Source organism: Canis aureus, chromosome 16 (assembly GCF_053574225.1).
Source record: "Canis aureus isolate CA01 chromosome 16, VMU_Caureus_v.1.0, whole genome shotgun sequence".
In the NCBI taxonomy this organism is placed as follows: Eukaryota; Metazoa; Chordata; class Mammalia; order Carnivora; family Canidae; genus Canis; species Canis aureus.
In genome coordinates, this window is record NC_135626.1 from 47086329 (window position 1) to 47106791 (window position 20463).

At 37.6% G+C, this 20463-nt stretch overlaps 1 protein-coding gene across 5 annotated transcripts in view; it reads right to left on the reverse strand.

Annotated features, from left to right (window-relative positions):
* HELZ (helicase with zinc finger) overlaps positions 1-20463 on the reverse strand; it is a 166231-nt gene that overhangs the window by 26036 nt on the left and 119732 nt on the right. For all 5 annotated transcript variants that reach the window (XM_077853724.1, XM_077853725.1, XM_077853726.1 and 2 more), the window contains 7 exons: positions 17276-17327; positions 16333-16523; positions 14194-14401; positions 8792-8871; positions 3333-3903; positions 2680-2920; positions 1136-1652 (listed from right to left, as the gene is read on the reverse strand). In XM_077853724.1, the coding sequence (XP_077709850.1) occupies positions 1136-1652; positions 2680-2920; positions 3333-3903; positions 8792-8871; positions 14194-14401; positions 16333-16523; positions 17276-17327 (1860 nt within the window). The remainder of the gene's footprint in view (positions 1-1135; positions 1653-2679; positions 2921-3332; positions 3904-8791; positions 8872-14193; positions 14402-16332; positions 16524-17275; positions 17328-20463) is intronic.

Genomic DNA, 20463 nt, shown 5'->3' on the forward strand with positions numbered 1-20463 from the left:
GTCAAATCTTTAAAAGTATGGTTCCAAATTTCTAGATCCCTACAATACATATATACAGATACCAATTCATCTTATGCTTACAACTGATATCAGAAGCCTAAGATGGCAATTAAGCTGTTTTCATGAGAATTATTATATGAGATGAGCCAGTCAATGTCTACTGGAACAATGTGAACAAATTACCTCCAAAACTCTACAAATAAGATAAAGAACCATCCCTATGAAATGACTTTTTAATCAGCATGTACAGCAGAAAATTTGCTAAACACGTGAATCATTTTTAAAGCCTTTAGAAATCAACAAGGAACTGCCAAAATGAAGCTAATGTCAAAAAGATATCTTTCATGTATCAAAATTGGAAATGTTTATCCTGTTTTAATAAAAAGACATTTGTGATTGATAATGACCACAATCAACTTTCTACATTCTCATCTTTAATCACTGCAAGTTTAAGGGGACCAGCTAGACAACATTTTTATAGTTTACACCAATGGTACCATTTTGGAAGTTTTATAACCTGGAATTACGGAGATTTTCTTATCAGTGAAGGTCCATAGAGATGCTCTTTAGAAATACCTACATACTTTAAGATAAAAATCCAGTTTACCTTAAAATGCCTAGTTGAGCCGAGTCAATTCTAGGTTAAATACACTGTCCATTCTGACTCTCAGATATCAGTATTGCAGTGTATCAACTGCCCCAGGCTAAGAAAGCACCAGGATGATGCCAGGAGGAAGCATAGCACTAGGAATTCACCATTGGCTGAGATAGCCAACATCTATGGAAAGCTTAATTAACACATTTATAACTGACAAATGTAACTTAAGTAAAAAGATGAATCACTAGAAACCATTTGCCCAGATTAGATAGAACAAAAAGCTGCTTGAAGGAAGAGCCCCCTCAGGTCAGTCAGATGTTAAATATTCCAAAACAGCAATAAAAAACTCTAAGGGGCATGTTTCAACAATAATGACCATTCTATAAAGCCTGAAATACCACAATAAGAGTGGAAATTAAAATAAATTCCAGGAAAAGATTACCTTCAAAAGACTACTTAATTCTCTTCTCATCAAATCAATAAATACTAGTATTTTTCATAAGAATTTAATCCCAAAAGGAAAAGAAAGACATTTACCTCTTCTAAGCTAGGGAGCGAAGAAGAAGATACTGTTCGAGATGACAATGGGTGAAATGGCTCTTGACCAATAGCATGTTGATGATTCTGTATTTGTACAAAAGGGTTCTGCGGTGGCCTGTGAGGCAAGGGAGGTAGGCCATAGGGAAAACCTGGCCCCATTAGGTGATTCTGTTGTAAGTTAGCAAAAGTCCATGCTCCATCAGGTGCCAGGTATTTCAAGGGAGGAGGGGCAAGGTGTTCAGATGGCAACGAGAAAGGCGAGCTGAATATCTGGGGCGGTAGGCGCTGTGGAAATGCTGGGTTGTTGGCTACTTCAATGTCTCTGCTGTTGTCATTAAAGTTAGAAAAGTGGCTACTGTGGTCTGTGCTGGATGGGGGAGATGGGACTGCTGGTGGGCTCCTAGTCTGAATTTGTCTATATTGCAAAAGTCTTGATTGAGGTGGTGGCATTTCAGCTAGTTCCCGTGTTTCACTTTGATCACGATTAGATAGTTCTCTGATTAAGTCTTGAAACCTACATAAAGATGATGAAATATGAGGAAAAGAAAACAAAAGCTCTGTCATATCAAGGAGAGCTTTAGTCAACTACGTGTTAATTTTTACAGACAAAATCAGAATATTTCATTTTAGAACTAATATCAATTAATCCCAAAAGTGAGCATTAAAGGGTGCCTGGGAGGCTCAGTCGGTTGGGCATTCAACTCTTGGTTTCAGCTCAGGATCTCAGGGTTGGGAGATCAAGCTCCGAGTCAGGCTCCATACTCAGCAAGGAGTCTGCTTGTCCCTCTCCCTCTGCTTCTCCCCTCACTTGTGTGCATGGGCTCTCTCTCAAATAAAATTTAAATATCTTTAAAAAAAAAAAAAGTGAGCAGTAACACTCAATAAATGCTGAGTTGAAGATACTAAATATGCCCAAGTACCTGATTTCCTTCTTTTCCCTTGGCATTAAAAACAATTGTCCTTGTCTCTACATGTCTTTGATAAATGGCTGTTATAAAGTCACCATCAAGGTGGAATTTGTTCACAGGGATTAGGAAATACTTCATTCCATTCAAATGACACGGCTATAAAAACAAGTTTAGAATAAGGACTGAACACTCATGAACATCTGTAGTTAAAAGAAGATAGAATTCTGTGCAAATGGGGAAAATTGATGATAAATCTATAATTTTTAACTTTCAACCAATAATTTACTTCTGTGTCCATTCATTTCTTGTATTACTACTGAGTATGAAAGAAATGCTCACAGTGAGGGTATATTTCTTTTTCAGGAGAGCCACAAAGCAAGGGGACACATTAATTTTCAATCCACAACAGATTGTCCATGCCCAGATTTGCACCAGTTCCTTCTAAATGGGTTCTCTATATTTTAGAGTCAATCGATAGAACTGTGTAGCATGTGCCTGGAAGGCCAGCATCCAATTTCTTTGGGACAGTATTCCAGCTTGAGGCTAAAAGAACAACACTGAAGAAAGAAAACAGGGTGTGTGGGGAGGGGGAGGGAGTCATGTTTCAAGGTGATTTTTACCCTGCAGAAATACCTTGAGTCTGTTGTTTCTGCTTCATCTTCAGCACTGCTGGGGAGCTTCCAGTCTGCTCTCACTGGTGGCTGATGTAATCCGATGGGTGGCTGAGGAAGATGCTGGAGGTGAGGATGAGGATGGTGATGGTGTGGGTATGGAATACTGCCCTGACTGAGATAGGCGTGATGCTCATTCCACTGCTGTAACCGCACTTGCTGCTGTCTTAGTGTTTCTAGAGCTACACTCCCGTGCATACGATCTGCAAAATATCGGGGAAGAATTTAAGTTTTCATGCATTTGGGTTTCAGGTTAATTTGGGGTTTCAAGTAATCAAGTTTTTTCAACCAGATTTTCTTCACAGAGACAAAAGACATGCCTACAACTTGGGTTTTGGAGAAAGCAAATGTTTTCTAAATTTGCCAGTAACTAAAGTCATGGTAATGGTGATGATGATTCTTTCTTACCCATGTAATCCTGTAAGTTGGATCAACTAGATACTTAATATTATATAGTGTTTGGAACAAGATTCTGTTAGACAAAGCAATTGAATTCTGCTGCCATGATTTGAAGAAATGAATCAATCCTGACCCAAATTAATATTGCACAGTACATGTCAATTTAAGGAAATTTTCTCTGAATTCGTCACATCCAGCAGTGACAGGAGAACTTACCTAAAGCCTCCCCTATAGGCAATCCTGGGGGGTTCTCATCAGTGAAGTTATTCAGATGTGAAGGAAGGAGGGGGCCAGGCTGCGCAATGGCTCGCAGAGGACTGTGGCCTTCTTGCAGCATGGGAGGGGGCTGCTGCTCAGGAATCACAGGTTCTGCAGGAGGGGACTGTGGTCGGTGAGAAACTGCACTATTAAAGAAAGCACTGTTGGGTCCTGCCTGATAGGCAGGAGAAAGTTGAGGAGGTGGCTGCTGAGTCAGCTGGTTCAACGGATTCTGTGGTGGGACTACCTGATTCGGTTGGGGTGGCATCTGATTTGGTTGTTCAGGCAAATTATTCTGCTGCTGATTTAACAAGGCGTGCTGCTGCGGAATTGGAAACGGTGGTCTGGGTAGCTGTGGAAGGGGATGAAAATGACGATTGGGAATTGCATACTGTGCATGAGGAGCAGGGAGAGGAAGATTTATGTGTCTCGGGTTGAGATTATCTTTGCGATGAAATTTGGCATTGGGATAAACAACACCAGGACGCGACTCAGGACTTCTGTTCTGTGGATTTGATTCCAAATCAATCTAGAAAAAAATAAGAAGTCTTTCTTAACTATGGAAGATCTGGGTCCTGTGGCTATCTACCTTTTCCCACCCCTAGTAAATCTACAGGATAGGATACATTCTTATCAGTCACAGCTGAGGACTGGGTACCCACCCAATCACTTTTTGACAACCGAATGAGGGAATAAATATCTTTTAAATTAGAAAAGATGAAACAGAAAAAGGCATATTAAATTTGAGTCATAAGGAGAAATACTACCATCTTATTAACATATCCACTTTAATTCCTTTAAAAATATTATTTTTAATTTCACAGTTTCTTCCTCGGAAAGATAACCTTTGCTTCCTTCTGATATAAATCATTAAAGTGTGTCCTTTCCTTCCAATTTTATTGTTTTTATAGATCTCTTTCTTCAAACATATCTATATTAATTTAAAAAATACTTGTGTCAATTTAAACAACTCTGAAGTGAACAAATAAGTAGTTTATCACTTTGTATGACAGTTTACTTGTCAATTCTTACTGTTAGGTAGTGACATTTATTCTTACAACATACATTTACTGAGAGCCTATCAAAGGCACTGTACCTTGTGCTGGAGATTAAAAAGGCAGTAAGAAGACTTAGTCTATACCCTTAAGAGCTTATAGTGAGGGTTGGCACACTATGGCCCCCAAGCCATTTCCAGCCCACCAAACTTGCAATTACAGTTTACTGGAACACAGCCATTCTCATGCGTTTACATATTGTCTATAGTTACTTTCTCACCACAGTGGCAGAGCTGAGTGACTACAACAGAAACCATACGGCCACAAAGCCTGAAGATTTACTACCTGGCTTCTTGTATTTGAAAAAGTTTGCTAAGCCCAGGCCTGGAGTCCAGTAGAACATAAAATTAGAGGTCTTAAACAAAAGGATGTGATAGGAGATCCCAGGGCCTAAGAAAATCAAAGGCAGAGGCTATGACATTTGAACTGAATCTTCCACAAAGAGCTGGAATCTTCCAGTGAGGGATGGATATTCTAGGTAAAGGTTAACAGCTTAACTGAGGAGGGAGGAAGGGAGAAAAATATGGCAGATTTGAGGAACATGAGAAGTTTTGTGTATACAGAGCTACATCTTCACTTGTTTATTCCTGACATCAGATAAAACTGCAACAGCCCAATTACACAAGACCCCAAATGACTAAATACTGAGTATAAACATTTTTAATCCTGTAAACTGTGGTAAGCTACCAAAGATTTGTAAGTTCTCTAGTGCTGACATCCTTCTGAAACCCAAGTCTGATCATAAGTGGTGACAATGTGAAAACTGAAATATGAAATACAAGATGGAAAGAAGCAATTTTTCTTTACCATCGCTGTCAAAACACTCAATAAGCTGCTTTGGTGTATCAATCTCCTTGTAAGCTTCAATGCTAAAATAGTCACTGAGTACTTGCCTCACCAAAGGGTCTCAAGTTAAACACAGAACTGACCATTCTCAGGAACCCAGAACAAGCAGCTTATTCCTGAACTGAAGTGGAGACACTCCCGGCAACCAAGCTATTACAATGGTTGCAAAGTGCCAATCACTCCTCAAGTGCATTTTCATCTCTCATCACTAGTTCAAATGGACTGCCACTGACTTTGGCCAATAAGATCCTTAAGATTACTGGGTGTATATAAATTGTCTAGAAAATGAAATGAGAAGAATGACAAGTCCATCCCAGAGTCTTCCCAAGCAGCTGCAATGCCTGCTCTTCAGATGTCTCAGAACCTATTACCTACAATGGCATTATAAATATGAAGGATCTTCAATAATGAGTTGTCATTAATTGTCTACAATGAGCCAAGATTTGAGCTCTATATATTAAATCATTAGACTCTATCTAAAAAATTTTAAAAAGTTTCAGAACCTACTTCAAATTCTTTATAAACAAATGTTGTCCCCCATAAATCTTCATCTTTTCCATGACTGATGCTACATTCAGCTGGGATATACTTTTCTCCATAAGATACTGTTGAAAATATTCTCATGCTCAGGTCACATGACAGAGACTATGATTAGAAGTCAAGGTTGTTTGGTGGATAAGCTGCCTCCTTCACTTCTGACGCTGACATGGATAAGAAGCTAGGCCAGTCATAGAAACTTAACCAAGACTGTGCCACTCAGTGGGGTGCCTGAGTGGCTCAGTCAGTTAAGTGGCCAACTGTTGATTTTGGCTTAGGTCATGATCTCAGCCTCCTGGGATGCAGCCCCTCCTTGGGTTCCCTGCTTAGCCAGAAGTCTGTTTGTCCCACTCCCTCTCCCACATTAAAATAAGTAAACAAATCTTAAAACAAACAAACAAAAGACTGTGCTACTCAGGGCGCCTGAGTAGCTCAGCTAGTTGGCTCAGTCAGTTAAGTGGCCAACTGTTGATTCTGGCTTAGGTCATGATCTCAGGGTTGTGGAATCAAGCCCCTCCATGGGTTCCCCGCTCAGCCAGAAGTCTGTTTGCCCCTTTTTCTGTGCATTCTCTCTCTCTCCTGCTCTAAAATAATAAACAAAATCTTAAAAAAAAAAAAAAGGTAAAAAAATAAAGAAGACTGTGCTACTATATGATACTACAATAAGCTAAGCAGGATGGAGGACTCTAAGGTCTGAAGAAGCCTGAGAATTAAATTATTACCAGAATTAGGTTGTCCTCCATCACTTTCCTCTTGGTACTGAGGCACTGAGTCAAGGAGAGCTAGGAGTTGTCTCACCCCCTAGGCCCCAAGACAAAGCTTCAAAGTGGAAAGAAAATGAAACATGTCTATTAGTTTGCCTAGTTCCTGAACAAGGAAAGATCATAAGAGAAATTTTAAAATAAGGACACAAGAGACACTTAGCTATCTTGGCTTCGGTTGCTCTCATAGCACCCAAGATTCTTGTGGTAGATTGTGTCCTATGCTGCCTCTGACTGCAAAGGCTGCCACAGCATCTTCAGATGCCATTTGTTGTTTCTCTGCATCTTGTTCCAAACAGAAAGAATTCCACTCGCACTGCAACTCCCCTTGGACTCAATCAGGACGTTCCACTGGCTGCCTAATTTGTACTCCTCCAGTAGGTACTAAGTCCTTCCAGTTGTAGAAGCTGTGAATCAGAGCTGCTTATGGGATATAAGTCACTGAATATAGAGATCAGTTGCTTAAAGCAAGCTGAAGTTGGAAATGTAGATTTGGAAGTCATTATCATGTAGCAGAGATTTAAAACCATGGAACTGACCTAGTTTATAGTGAGAAATCACAGAATGCAGAAAGGTGCAGGATGGTGACAGAACCCTGGGAAACCCCAACATAAGGACTAGGAACAGACAGGAGGGGGTGGACGGGAACTTAAAAAAGAGGTCATGTTAGGGTTATGAAAAATGGAAATGTATGTCAAAGAAACCAAAAGAAACAAGATGGTTTCTTGGTCAAGAAGAATGAAATAGAAAACAGTAACAAAAAAAAAAAAAGAAAAGAAAACAGTAACAAATACCAGAGAAAAGACAAGACTACAGCTGAAGCATGTTCATAAAAGTTGGTCACTTGAAGCTCAAGAGTTTCAGGGAAACATCAAAGTCTAATACAAGACTGTTTGGGTAAAGGGCAAAGAAAGATGAGATGGGAAAGGCAAACTTAGGGAGTAGCTATGAAAGAGATGAAAGTCAAAGTGGTTTTTAAAACAAACAAAACAAAACAGTCTATCAATTTACTTACAGGCTGAGAAGAAGGACTAGTAGCTAGAAAGAGGAGGAAAGAGGACATGGTCTTTGAGATGACCAGAAAAGGAGAGACTAGTCTTCTCTGAGACTGAAGCCTTCTATCAAACTCTTATCTGGTCATAAGAAACAAAGATGTTCAAGGACACAGAAAAAGGGATAAGTCTAAGGTCTTAAATTAACAGGGTGACATCTTGATGTGGGAACTCTAAGGCAAGGTCATTTCCTGATCATAAGGATAACAGAAGGTGGAAGGTATTAGGCATAAGAAGAGCGGCTAAGAAATTGAGCAAAGGGAGCTAGGTCACATAAAAGAAATGCAGAGAAGCCCCTGAGGTTCCCTGAGATTAGAAAATATGCCTGGTGGCTTAGTGGTGGAGCATTTGCCTTTGGCTCAGGTCATGATCCTGGGGTCCTAGGATCCAGTCCCGCATCAGGCTCCCTGAAGAGAGCCTGCTTCTTCCTCTACCTATGTCTCTGTCTCTCTGTGTCTCTCATGAGTAAATAAAATCTTAAGAAAATATTAATTTCCAGTGGCACTAATTCAACCACTGATTTCATTTTCCCTCACTAATTCATAAGCCCAGAAACAAAGAGAGTAGATGAACAGATAAAGAGTTTAGGATTAGTTATGGCATGAATAAGTCATGGGGATAACAGGTACAGCACAGGGGATATAATTAATGGTATTGTAATAGCAGTGTACAGTGACAGATGGTAATTACACTGTGGTGAGCAAGCATATCATACAGACTTGTCAAGAATCACTATGGTGTACACCTGAAATTAGTGTAACATTGTGTACCAACTACTTCAATTTAAAAAGTTTAGGATTTATATAGTAGATGTGAGGAGAGAAGAAGGTAAGCGATTTATGGAAGTTAAGTTGTCCCTCTTCACTGTAACAACTTCTTTTCAGTGACACATCTATAGCTGTTTTCACTTAGTATTTTATCATGGAAAGGCTCTGAATTCAAGCCTAACACTGAATCACACAATTTGAGAAAAGCATACAAATATATCAAATAATGTAGCCAAAGAAAAGAGAGGACAACATAACCCACCAGATCCTCATGAAACAATAGATATAAAAGATATAGATAAAAATATAGAAAATTTTCTTTTAAATGTCAAGATTCCAAGATGATAAATCAGAGTAAATCCATAAGGACAAAGCATTCACCAAATGTAAGCAGCATACCTGTTTTGATTCTGTAGGCTTTTTCTCTGGTGTTCGAATCTTATTAATTTCAGGTCCAGGATTATTTGTATCACTTTTACCTAAGAAAATATTTTAAAATTCTTATAAATTGTCTCCAATGGATGTTACATTTCCAGTGACTATCAATTATTAGACAGAAGCAGAATATTTTAAACATTTTTCACCCATTATATTGATTTATACTACTGCTTGGGTTTTGCTTTTTCTACAGTTTCAGAGTTGCAGTTTACCTGCAAGAAAGAAAATTATAATTAAAGCAAACCTCATTGTCAAAACAAAAGCTTAATAAAGGAATAACCTTACAACATGAAATAATTTCAAAGATAACTGCCCAATCTCCAGAATTTGTAGTTTGTTTTCTTAAACTAGATATACAAAAGGTACTAACATTCTTGCCTATTTATACATGCTCAGTGCTTGGACATTCACAAATGCAATTAAGCAAGAATCCAAATAACATGCCAATCCAATTTAACAAAGGAATCAAACTGATTAATGATATATATTTTTAAGATTTTATTTATTTATTTGACAGAGAGAGTGAGTGCACAAGCGAGTGGAGCAGCAGGCAGAGGGAGAGGGAGAAGCAGGCTCCCTGCTCAGCAAGGAGCCAGACACAGGAATTGATCCCAGGCAGACACTTAACCAACTGAGCCACCTAGGCACCCCTGAATTAAAGATATTCTGAAAGGAACGTAGTTATGCTGCTTAAAAGTAATAGATGGGAAATTAAATATGAATGGATGATAAATAGTAAAGGAAGCAAAACTGAGGTTTAAAAAAAATCACAATTATAATTGAGTTAAATGATGCTATTTCACATATGTGAAAGGATTTTTATTTTTTAAGATTTATTTAATTTATTTATTTGAGAGGGAGGAAGAAAGGGAGAGGGAGGAGGAGAGGGAGAGACAAAACCTCAAGCAGACTCTCAGCTGAGCACAGAGCCCAACATGGAGCTCAATCTCACGACCCTGAGGTCATGACCTGAGCTGAAATCAAGAGTTGAATGCATATACAATGGAGCCACTCAGGCACCCTATACATGTGAAAGGATTTCAATCTATAAGAATTAACTGCTATGTTTTTTTTAAGATTTTATTTATTTATTCATGACAGACATAGGGAGAAGCAGGCTCCCCATGGAGAACCTGATGCAGAACTCAATTCCAGGACCCCGAGATCAAAGGCAGACACGCGAGGATCCCTGGGTAGCTCAGCGGTTTAGCACCTGCCTTTGGCCCAGGGCATGATCCTGGAGTCCTGAGATCGAGTCCCGCATCAGGCTCCCCGCATGGAGCCTACTTCTCCCTCTGCCTGTGTCTCTACCTCTCTCTCTCTCTGTGTCTCTCATGAATAAATAAATAAAATCTTTCAAAAACAAAGGCAGACACTCAACCACTGAGCCACCCATATGCCCCTAAATCCTGGATATTTTAAATTCCTTGAAAAAAATCCAAGATTTGGGTTCTTATTTAAAAACACTCTTCTAGAGAGCACCTGGGCGGCTCAGTCAGTTAAACACCTGATTCTTGATATCAAGTTCAGAGTCTTGATCTCAGGGTCATGAGTTCAAGCCCTATATTATGTTCCACATTGGGCATAGAGTCTACTTCTAAATCAATCAATCAATCAAACACTCTTTCAGGAAAGCCACTGGAACTTTGTAAGATGAATTTTCATGCCAGAATAGGCTTACTTCAAGAAATGAAACTACAATGTCTTAGATGAAAAATACACCGGATGGAACTAGCAGATTAGACATTGCAGAATAAAAACTTAGTGAACTAGAGGCACAGCAACAGAAACTACACAAAATGAAATACAAGAAGAAAAAGGAAATTAAAAAAAGAAAAGAAGTTAAAGTGCATCCATAAACTGTGGGGAAACTTTAATCAACCTAATATTTGGGTAGTAGGAATTCCTGAAGAGGAGGAGGTAAGATAAAAAACATCCTAAGAAATATAGGCCAAAGGTTTCTAAACTTGATGAAAACTATAAAGCCATAGATCCAAGAAGCTCAACAAAACTCCAAACACAAGAGGCATGAAGAAAACTACACCAGGGAATATCATAATCAATCTACTAAAACCAGTATAAAAAGAAACTCTTACAAGGAGTCAGAGGAAAAAAAAGTCACATTACATATAGAAAAATAAAGGTTGGATGACATCAGATTTCTCCTCTAAAACAATTCAAGCCAGAAACAGCAGAATAACATCATTAAAGTACTGAAAGGTTAAAAACTGTAAACCAAGAATTCTATACCCTGCAAAAATATCTTTCAAAACTGAAAATGAAACAAAAATATTTTCAGGCATACACTACCAAAAGAATTCATCACCAACAGACTCACACTACAAGGAATGTTAAAAGAAGTCCTTTAGGCTGAAGGAAAATTGTATCAAACGAAAACATACAGAAGAAATAAACGTTACCAGAAATGCTACCTACATGGAGAGATACAAAAAAATTATTTTTCTCATTTAAACTCTTTAAAAAGATACTTGGCTGTTTAAACAAAAATAATTAACAATGTTTGGGCTTATAATATATGTAAAAGTAAAATGCAGGATAATAATATAAAAGTCAGGAGAGGAAAAACTGAAATATTATAAGGTTCTTTCCTGTACATGAAGTGGTAAAATATAAATAATAAAGTAGATTATGATAAATTAAAGATGTATATACTATCAACTCTAAAGCAAATACTAAAATAATAAAGAGTAACATAGCAAATAATCAAAAAGAAGGGATAAAATGGAATCATAAAAAATATTCGACTAATCCAAAAGAAAGGAGGAAAAAAGTCAAGGGAAAACAAAGAACAGATTAGACAAATTAAAAATAAATAGCAAGGGCAGCCCCAGTGTCACAGCGGTTTGGTGCCGCCTGCAGCTCAGGGCGTGATCCTGGAGACCCGGGATCGGGTCCCACGCCAGGCTCCCTGCATGGAGCCTGCTCCTCCCTCTGCCTCTCTCTCTCTAGCTGTGTCTCTATGAATAAATAAATAAAATCTTTAAAAAAAATAGATAGCAAGATGATAAAATCAAGCCTAACTATATAAACACATTAAGTATAGTCTAAACACCCCCAATTAAATGGCAGAGATTGTCACATTCAATTAAAAAAAAAAAAATCAGGAGCCAACCATATGCCACCTGAAAGAAATGTACTGTACAGGTAGCTGGGTGGCTCAGTTGGGTGAGCACCCAATTCTTGGTTTTGGCTCAGGTAATCATCTCAAGATCTCAGGATCATGGGATCAAACCCCACATAGGGCTCCAGGCTCAGCAGGATGTCTGCTTGGGATTTTCTCTCTCCCTTTCTCTCTCTCTCTTTCCCCCTTAGCTGCTTCCCCCAACTACTCTCTTTCTGTCTCTCTAAAAAAATTAGTAAATCTTTTTTTAAACAATAATTAAAATAGGGCAGACCAGGTGGCTCAGCGGTTCAGCGCCACCTTCAGCCCAGGGTGTGATCCTGGAGACCTGGAATGGAGTCCCACGTCACACTCCCTGCATGGAGCCTGCTTCTCCCTCTACCTGTGTCTCTGCCTCTCTCTTTCTGTGTCTCACATGAATAAATAAATAAAATCTTTAAAAATAATAATAATTATTATTATTAAAATAAATACACTTTGGGCAGCCTGGGTGGCTTAGCAGTTTAGTGCCATCTTCAGCACAGGATGTGATCCCGGAGACCTGGGATAGAGTCCCATATCGGGCTCCCTGCATGGAGCCTGCCTCTCTCTCTCTCTCTGTCTCTCATGAATAAATAAAATCTTTTTAAAAAATAATATTAAAAAATAAAATAAATATACTTTGAAGATTTTATTTACTTATTTGTGAGAGATAGAAAGAGTACATATTGTGGGAGGGGCAGATGAAGAGGGAGAGAGAGAATCTCAAGCAGACTCTGCACTGAGCGCAGAACCTGACATGGGGCTCAATCCCATGACCATGAGATCATGACCTGAACCAAAGTAAAGAATCAGACGTTTAACGGACTGAGCTGTCAACAGGAGTCCCAAGAAATGCACTTTAAATATCAAGACACAAAGAGATTAAAAGTAATGTCAAAAAAGAAAAAAAAAGGGAGGGGGGGGGTCAAAAAAGATATCCCACACCATCACTAATCAAAGGAAAGCTAAAGTGATTACATTAGATATTAAGCAAAGTTAGATCTCAGAGCAAAGAAAATCACTCCAAAATCACAAGAGTTAATTAATAAAAAGCACATATGTTGTGCCTAAATGTTGATGCTCCTATTAACAGAGCTTCAAAATTAATCAAGCAAAATTTAAAGGAAAAATTGACAAATGCCAATTGTATTTGGAGATTTCATATTCTCCTCTTAATACATATTTTCTTTGAAAGTTGACAGAAAATCAGCAATATAGTATATGTGCACAATTCTATCAATCAACTTGACCTAAGTAACATTTATAGAGTACTCTATTCTTCTCAAGTGCACATGGAACATTTGTAAAGATACATCATATTCTGGGCCATAAAACAAGTCTCAATAAATTGTTTTTGAGCTGATTCTAAAATGTATGTGGAAATGCAAAGGACCTGGAATAGACAGTCTTGAAAAAGAAGAAAAACTCATAGTACCTGACGTCAAGACGTTTATAAAGCTACAGGAATGAAGACAGCACATTTGGTATACAAAGAAAGTGTGCAGGGGATCCCGTGGATGGCTCAGTGGTTTTAGCGCTTGCCTTGGGCCCAGGGCGTGATCCTGGAGACCCGGGATCGAGTCCCACATCAGACTCCCTGCATGGAGCCTGCTTCTCCCTCTGTCTGTGTCTCTGCCTCTCTCTTTCTGTATCTCATGAATAAATAAATAAAATCTTTTTTAAAAAAAGCAAAGAAAGTGTGCATCAACAAAACAGGAGAGAGATTTCAAATATGTGGTCAATTGATTTTCAACAAAGGCACTAGTTGAGGATAGTGCTTTCAACAAATGGTGCTAGAACAAATATACACAAAAACAAAAATTTAAAAACGCTCATAATTCTTACCTTATGCCACATATAAAACTTAATTCAAAATGGACTTAATGTGAGAGCTAAAACTATGAAACTTCTAGGGAGAAAACACCAGATTTGTGATCTCGGATCAGACAAAAAAAAAATTGAGACACTATACCAAAAATGTGACATAAGCTCAGGGGGAAGTATGCTTGAGATTCTCTCCCTCTCCCTCTGTCCTTCCCCATGTACATGCATGTTCTCTTTCTCTCTCTCTCTCTCTCTCTCTCTCAAATAAACAAATAAAGTCTTTTTTAAAAAATCATACTGTTAAAAAAATCTTTACATGTTGATATAAGTAGGTGTGTCATCAATTTACGAACATGAGAATAGCAAAGCAGCTCACCATTTCGACTTGGCTCATGTTGCTCCTTCTCCTGATGCTGGTTTTGTGGCTGCCCTATGCTGACGGGTGGGTGGTGCCCAAGGCCATATGGTATGGGAGACCCCCGTCCGTGTGTCTGTAAGAGGTTCATATTGTAGGCCATTGCTGCCTGGTGTGTAAGGATCCGAGGATCGACTGCAAATCTGCCCTGGTACCCTGTCCATGGTACCTAGGTTATTACAAGAAATAAAATAACTGCATTAAGTCCATTTCAAAAGGCAAGCTGCTATAGTGCTGTTGATTAGGAAAAAGCAAACACACAGAGAGAGATGCTAATTTTATCAAAAATGAATAACTACAAAGTCAATGCTAATTGTAAACAATTGGGAAGAATTACTGCTACATCATAACTGGTCAAAAATTGGCTTCTTTTAAAAAAAAATTGGTTTCCTGAATCTTCAGTGTGTAGGGAAAATTGATCATTTTTCAGTTATGGAGGAAACTGAGGACTTAAAATTGATAATTATTCCTTAATGCATTAAATCATTTTGTAATCTTGAATCATTTCCCTTCAATATGAATGTACACATGTCACAGATTGTAAGAAAATTATCTTTTAAATTGTAACTGCATAGTTACATAGTTTAATAGGCTAAATGAGAGAACAGGGGAAAAAATTAAGAAAGAATTTCATCTAAGGAATCTCAACACAAAATATACATATTCCAACTTTACATGAATAACCTAATCATTTCATGTCCATTTATTGTGAGTAAAATTCCAATAGGCCATGAGTTTAGTTAATGCATTTGATTAATCCAACTCTTCCTTTAAACCACAAAAACAGAACATTTCTTTAGATGTATCTAAACATATAATCTCTGCATACTAACATAAAAGGATAAATACAATGACATCTGAGCTACTGGCCCTATCTTACTGTAATATAACTGTTAAATACAGACTCTTAAAAAACTCTTATATAATAAAAGCCTCTTTGACCTAGTAAAGTGAAATATAAATCCTAAGGGACTTACTATTTAAAGCAAATGATGTATAATATTGCCAGGCTGTCTGGAAAGAAATAAGTCAGCTAAAATTGAAAGTCTATGGGGAGTGGGCATGAATTACATATTTCTTACTGACAGTTACTCTCACTGGCTGCTGTAATTATAAACTATCATGATCAATATGGCAGAGAAAGGTTTACAGCTAGGCATTTTTCCATTTGAGGGTTGGGGGGTGCAGGTGTCTAAAATCTTCGACAATAATCACCTCTGCCTGAAATTATAATACTTGCCTTCAATAAAAGAAGTATTTTATAGGGTAAAATTCCTGAATTTGGAAATATTAGTATATCAGCAAATTAACAAAATTAACAAAATTTGAAGAATCTTAGAGGAGTAAAAATGGGTTTTACACAAGATGGAAGCTCTCTAAACACTTATTGTCTTAGAAAGGATTTAATAATGTTTTTAAGTACCTGTAAGATTTCATAAGGAGTGAAATTTCTCAGATAAATTCAGATCCAGAGAGCTTGACTAATCTAAGCTTCTTTGCCTCCTTCAAAAAACTATATTTCTTAAGAGCTAGTGAATTATGTAAGGATAAAAAAGTAAAAGATAAAATAAAAGCATCACTTTACAAGAGACCAGTTTACTAGCTCTGTTAAACCTTCAGCTCACTTTTCCCCAGTAAAAATATTTTAAAAGAGGGCAGCCCCAGTGGCTTAGCGGTTTAGTGCCATCTTCAGCCCAAGGTGTGATGCTGGAGACCGGGGATGGAGTCCCACATCGGGCTCCCTGCATGGAGCCTGCTTCTCTACCCCTCTCTCTCTCTCTCTCTCTGTATCTCTCATGAATAAATAAATAAAATCTAAAAAAAAAAAAAAAATTTAAAAGAATACAAAAGTTTCTCAATCAAAACACCCAATTTATAGATTTCTTCATAACCACTGACAATGCAGTAACAAATTATAAGCAACAATTTGTATTTCTCTTGTCACTTCAAAATCTGAAGGTTAAAGAAAGAGATGCTCTAAAGAAGCTTACAGGCATTGAAAAATTAAAATAGAAGGTAGAACACTATTTGGGATAGTTACTAATTTAGTGAAGCCTATTTTATTTTATTCAATAGAAAGGATCTCAAATGTTCACTTACAGGTAAAGGCACCGACATAACTACATTCCCTCCATAGACAGCAGGTACGTAAAGAATACTTGTCCCAGTGTGAGGATCTATTCTTTGAACAGGGCTTGGAGATTTCCCCAAATTTGGGTGAGGTCCAAGAGGGGGTGGAGGAGTATATGCTCTAATAGGATTGCCAATAAGTACAGAAGGATTGGGTTGAACTGAAAAATAAACAGAGAGAACACACTCAGTAGCTGAACACATTCCCCTAGACAAGAATAATTTAAATCACCAACAGCAAAATACATTCCCAAGTTTCCCATAAGGTATCTTATAATAAAAGAATTACCAATATGGAAGAATAAAGCATATTTTTAAAAACATAACCACTTTACAATGTTCCCTAAAATTAGCTTGTGGTTACAAAGTATTCCTTTTGTAAACTAGTAAAATTGTAAATGTCTTCCAAGGAGCTAGAGGTGTGTCTTTCAAAAGAGAAAACCACACACTCAGTAAACATTCTTCTAAGACTCAGAAAATATATATAATCCTTCAAAATAAGGTTTTGGCTTACAATTTTAATATAGCCACAGAAAAAATAAAGGTTAACCAATTATTATTTTAAAAGCACATTTCTGTAATAATTTAAACCATTTAAATAAACTTCATCTTGAAATTTCAATTACCTAACATTTATAGGATATAAATATGTTCCAAAAACTTCTGTTGCATAGGCTTATATGTTTTTCCTCAAAACTTCTAGATATAAATCACCTATTTTCAGAAACGGTGTAACAAAGCATTCACAAAACCAGATGTATTGAATAAAAGAATTAATAAGGGAGTTCCAAAGTGTGTGTGTGTGTGTGTGTGTGTGTGTGTCCCTCTCCTGATGTTCCTCTTTCTAGTAATGAAGTTTGATGACAAATCTCTCAAATGATAAAAGTTATCACAGGATTAATTTTCCACTTACCAATTCCATCATTCTGGAAATGATCATTCTGGGTATGATGGAGGCTTTTCCCCTTCACAGAAAAAAATTATAAGAATTTAAACACATTTAATATTAGGAGAACAATAACCATTTTCCTAATCCTATGCAAATTAAATACATACAGCAACAATTAAAATCGAAAGACTGTGAATCTATAATTAATAACTATTAGACTGCTTTGACCCAACTTTCTTTTAAACTATCAAGTTATGGTGGTAGGCCTCTAGTTTTCTCAGCTTCAAATTAAGAGTATCTAAAATTCTTTAAATGAATTTTTAAATAAAAAGAAATAAACAATCAATGTGACTGAAACCTAAATTCTATTCCTTGTAGCTTCTCTACCAATTTTCTTTTCATTAAATGATGAAAAGAAAAGTTGTTTTTTGAGGGAAAAACAATAGTCTTCAACTCCTGAGGATGAGAACCTTAAAATAACCCTGTGAACATAAATATGGTTTGGGACTAATGGTATTTTGAGCATAATTCATGGCACCTTCAAGTGTAAAATTTACTAAAGGAACAGGAAAAAACACTGTCACAATCTGCTTAAAATAATGTACAAATGTTCTAGAGAGCAATTTGGCAATATTACCAGAAGCATCAAAAATGTACATACACTTTAACCCAATAATTGCACTTCCAGGAATTTATCCAAATGAAATAAGATTGGATTTGGGCCCAATGTTCATCACAGCATTGTTTATACATGTTAAATGCCCATGAACTGAAGATTTATTAAATAAACAATGCTAGATTCATATACCATTAAATGGGATAACTAGGGAAGAAATAATATTTGAAGAGACAATGGTTATGAATTCCTGGATTTTAAAAAATGTCTTTCTCGTTCTATTGGCTAAATGTAATACACAAAGCCATGATACAACAAGTAGCACGTTATACAACTTACACTTAGACACACACAAATCTGTTACTTGGACATAACATCTGAAAACTAAAGGCAGGGATGGGGGATAACATCTATAGCAGGAAGAAAAATTTATTCTTGACCAAAGCAAAAGTACAGTAATGTTTCACTTATCTCCCTGTCAGCAATGTTAATTATTCAGGTCAGCACTAAATATCAAAGGCGTCCAGTCAGGTAGGTTAGTTATGAGCAGAGAAGGGCAACTAAGCTCCAACTCTTAGAACAGTCAGAAAAAAAAAACAATGAATCACAGTTGTCCATTAACCAGAAGAGAATATATTCCCAGTGAATGGCACTAGCTATTAAAAAACCACACTTCTGAGGAACAGAGAAACGGAAAGAAACACAGGGCGGAAGAAAGAAGAAACCATGAAAAGGTGAACATGGCAGGCAGCAGAGATGGCAGAAATAGGGGGGAAGATCAGAAGAATCAGAAGAGATATCAAGAGCAGCCAGAGCCATACAATGACAGAAGCAAAGAGATAAGATTGTTCCAAAAGGGTATCAAACCATTTAGATTTCTTAGCCCCTAATGAACCAACAACCAGGGGTAATCGTGCAGCATGCAGAGAAAACAGTGATATAGTCAAGAGTGTGATATGAAGAACAGCCTCCCAGAGATACCCACACTCTCATTCCTGGAATCCATTGCTATATCGTGTTTTGTGGCAAAAGGGACTGCAGATATAATCAAGTGGTAGATTTAAAATAAGGAGATTATCCTAGGTTATCTGGGTGGACCCATTCTAACATGAGCCCTAAAAGCAGAAAAGTTTTCCCAGCTGGAGTCAGACAGATGGGGCAGGAGAGGAAGTCAGAGACTCCAAGGGAGAGAACAATGTAATATGTTGTTGGTGGCTCTGAGACCTAAGGGCCAAATGCAGGAATGGGACAGAATCCTCCAGAAGCTAAGAACACTCCAGCAGGCAAGGAAACAAGGACCTCAGTCCTGCAATCACAATGAACTGAATTCTGCATGGACTGAGAAGCAGATTCTTCCCAGAGCCTCCAGATAAGAGGTCAGTCTGCCAACATTTTGATCCTGCCCTTCTGAGACCCAAAAGTGAGACCAACCAAGGCGACACGGACATGTGACCAAGAGAAATGTGAGATAATACATTTGTGCTGTTTAAGTCACTAAGTTTGTGCTAATTTGTTGCGGCAACAATAGGAAACCAATACAAAGAGTAACCACAGTCTGGATAGTCCTATACTATAAAGCTGGAAGCAGCCCAGACAATATACATCAACACTCTGAGTTGTGGGACATGCTAAATGAAAAAGCAACCTGGGACCTATCATGTAAAAAGATATGCACCTAAAAAAAAAAGAAAAAAAAAGATATGCACCTCTATAAGTATAATTCAGCACTCTGTACAGTTCAGGGCAGGAAAGCTTTCCTCGGATGCTTCAACTCAGCACGTAGCTGTAGGGTAGTAAGTGTACTTGGTCCATATAAAATCATATGGTAATTGGTAGCTTATAAACAAAATAATGTAGCAATAGGCTAGCACTGTGTGTAAAAATCATTCCACAATGAGAATTCCAAAAGTTTGCTAATAGACCTCAGAAAGTATGTGTACCTTTGGTAGAATGCCAGGATTTTTATAAGCAAATGTAGCTCATGTCACATATCTTGTAAGGACTTTTTACTCCACCATTTGTTTATTCAAATATTTATTTTTTTCACATTGTTTTCCATTTACTCACTTAATAAATGTTAATGAGGCCTACCACATATCCACCCCTTGCTGGGCAGGTTTCTGAAGTACACAAACTGACATGTTTTCTAATGTCTAGGACAGTGAGACACAACACAAGCAGCTGATGATGAAAACAGATGATGAAAATAACTCACAGCTACAATCTATAAAATAATGCTATAGTTTTTTCAGATAATCCATTTCTGAATATTATCTTTGCTCTGACCAGTTTTTAGAGTATGTGCAAATGAATCTGTTCTATTTTGGCAAGCTTCCAAATGTTGCTCCTAGTAAATGCCCTAGGAGAAAGCAGAATGAAGACAGGCAAATTGCTTTTCTCCATGCTAATTCTGCAGGGACCCATGAAACAGGAGCTTGGCAATAAATGATGCCTGCAAAGAGTGAGGCAATAAAGGGCCAGCTCAGACCACCAGCTCCTGGACCCCCTAATATTCTGTACCTTCACTAACACCACCACAGATCCAACCTCTTAGAATAAAGTTATGTGACTGCTAAACAGCTCAGGGGATGTTCTG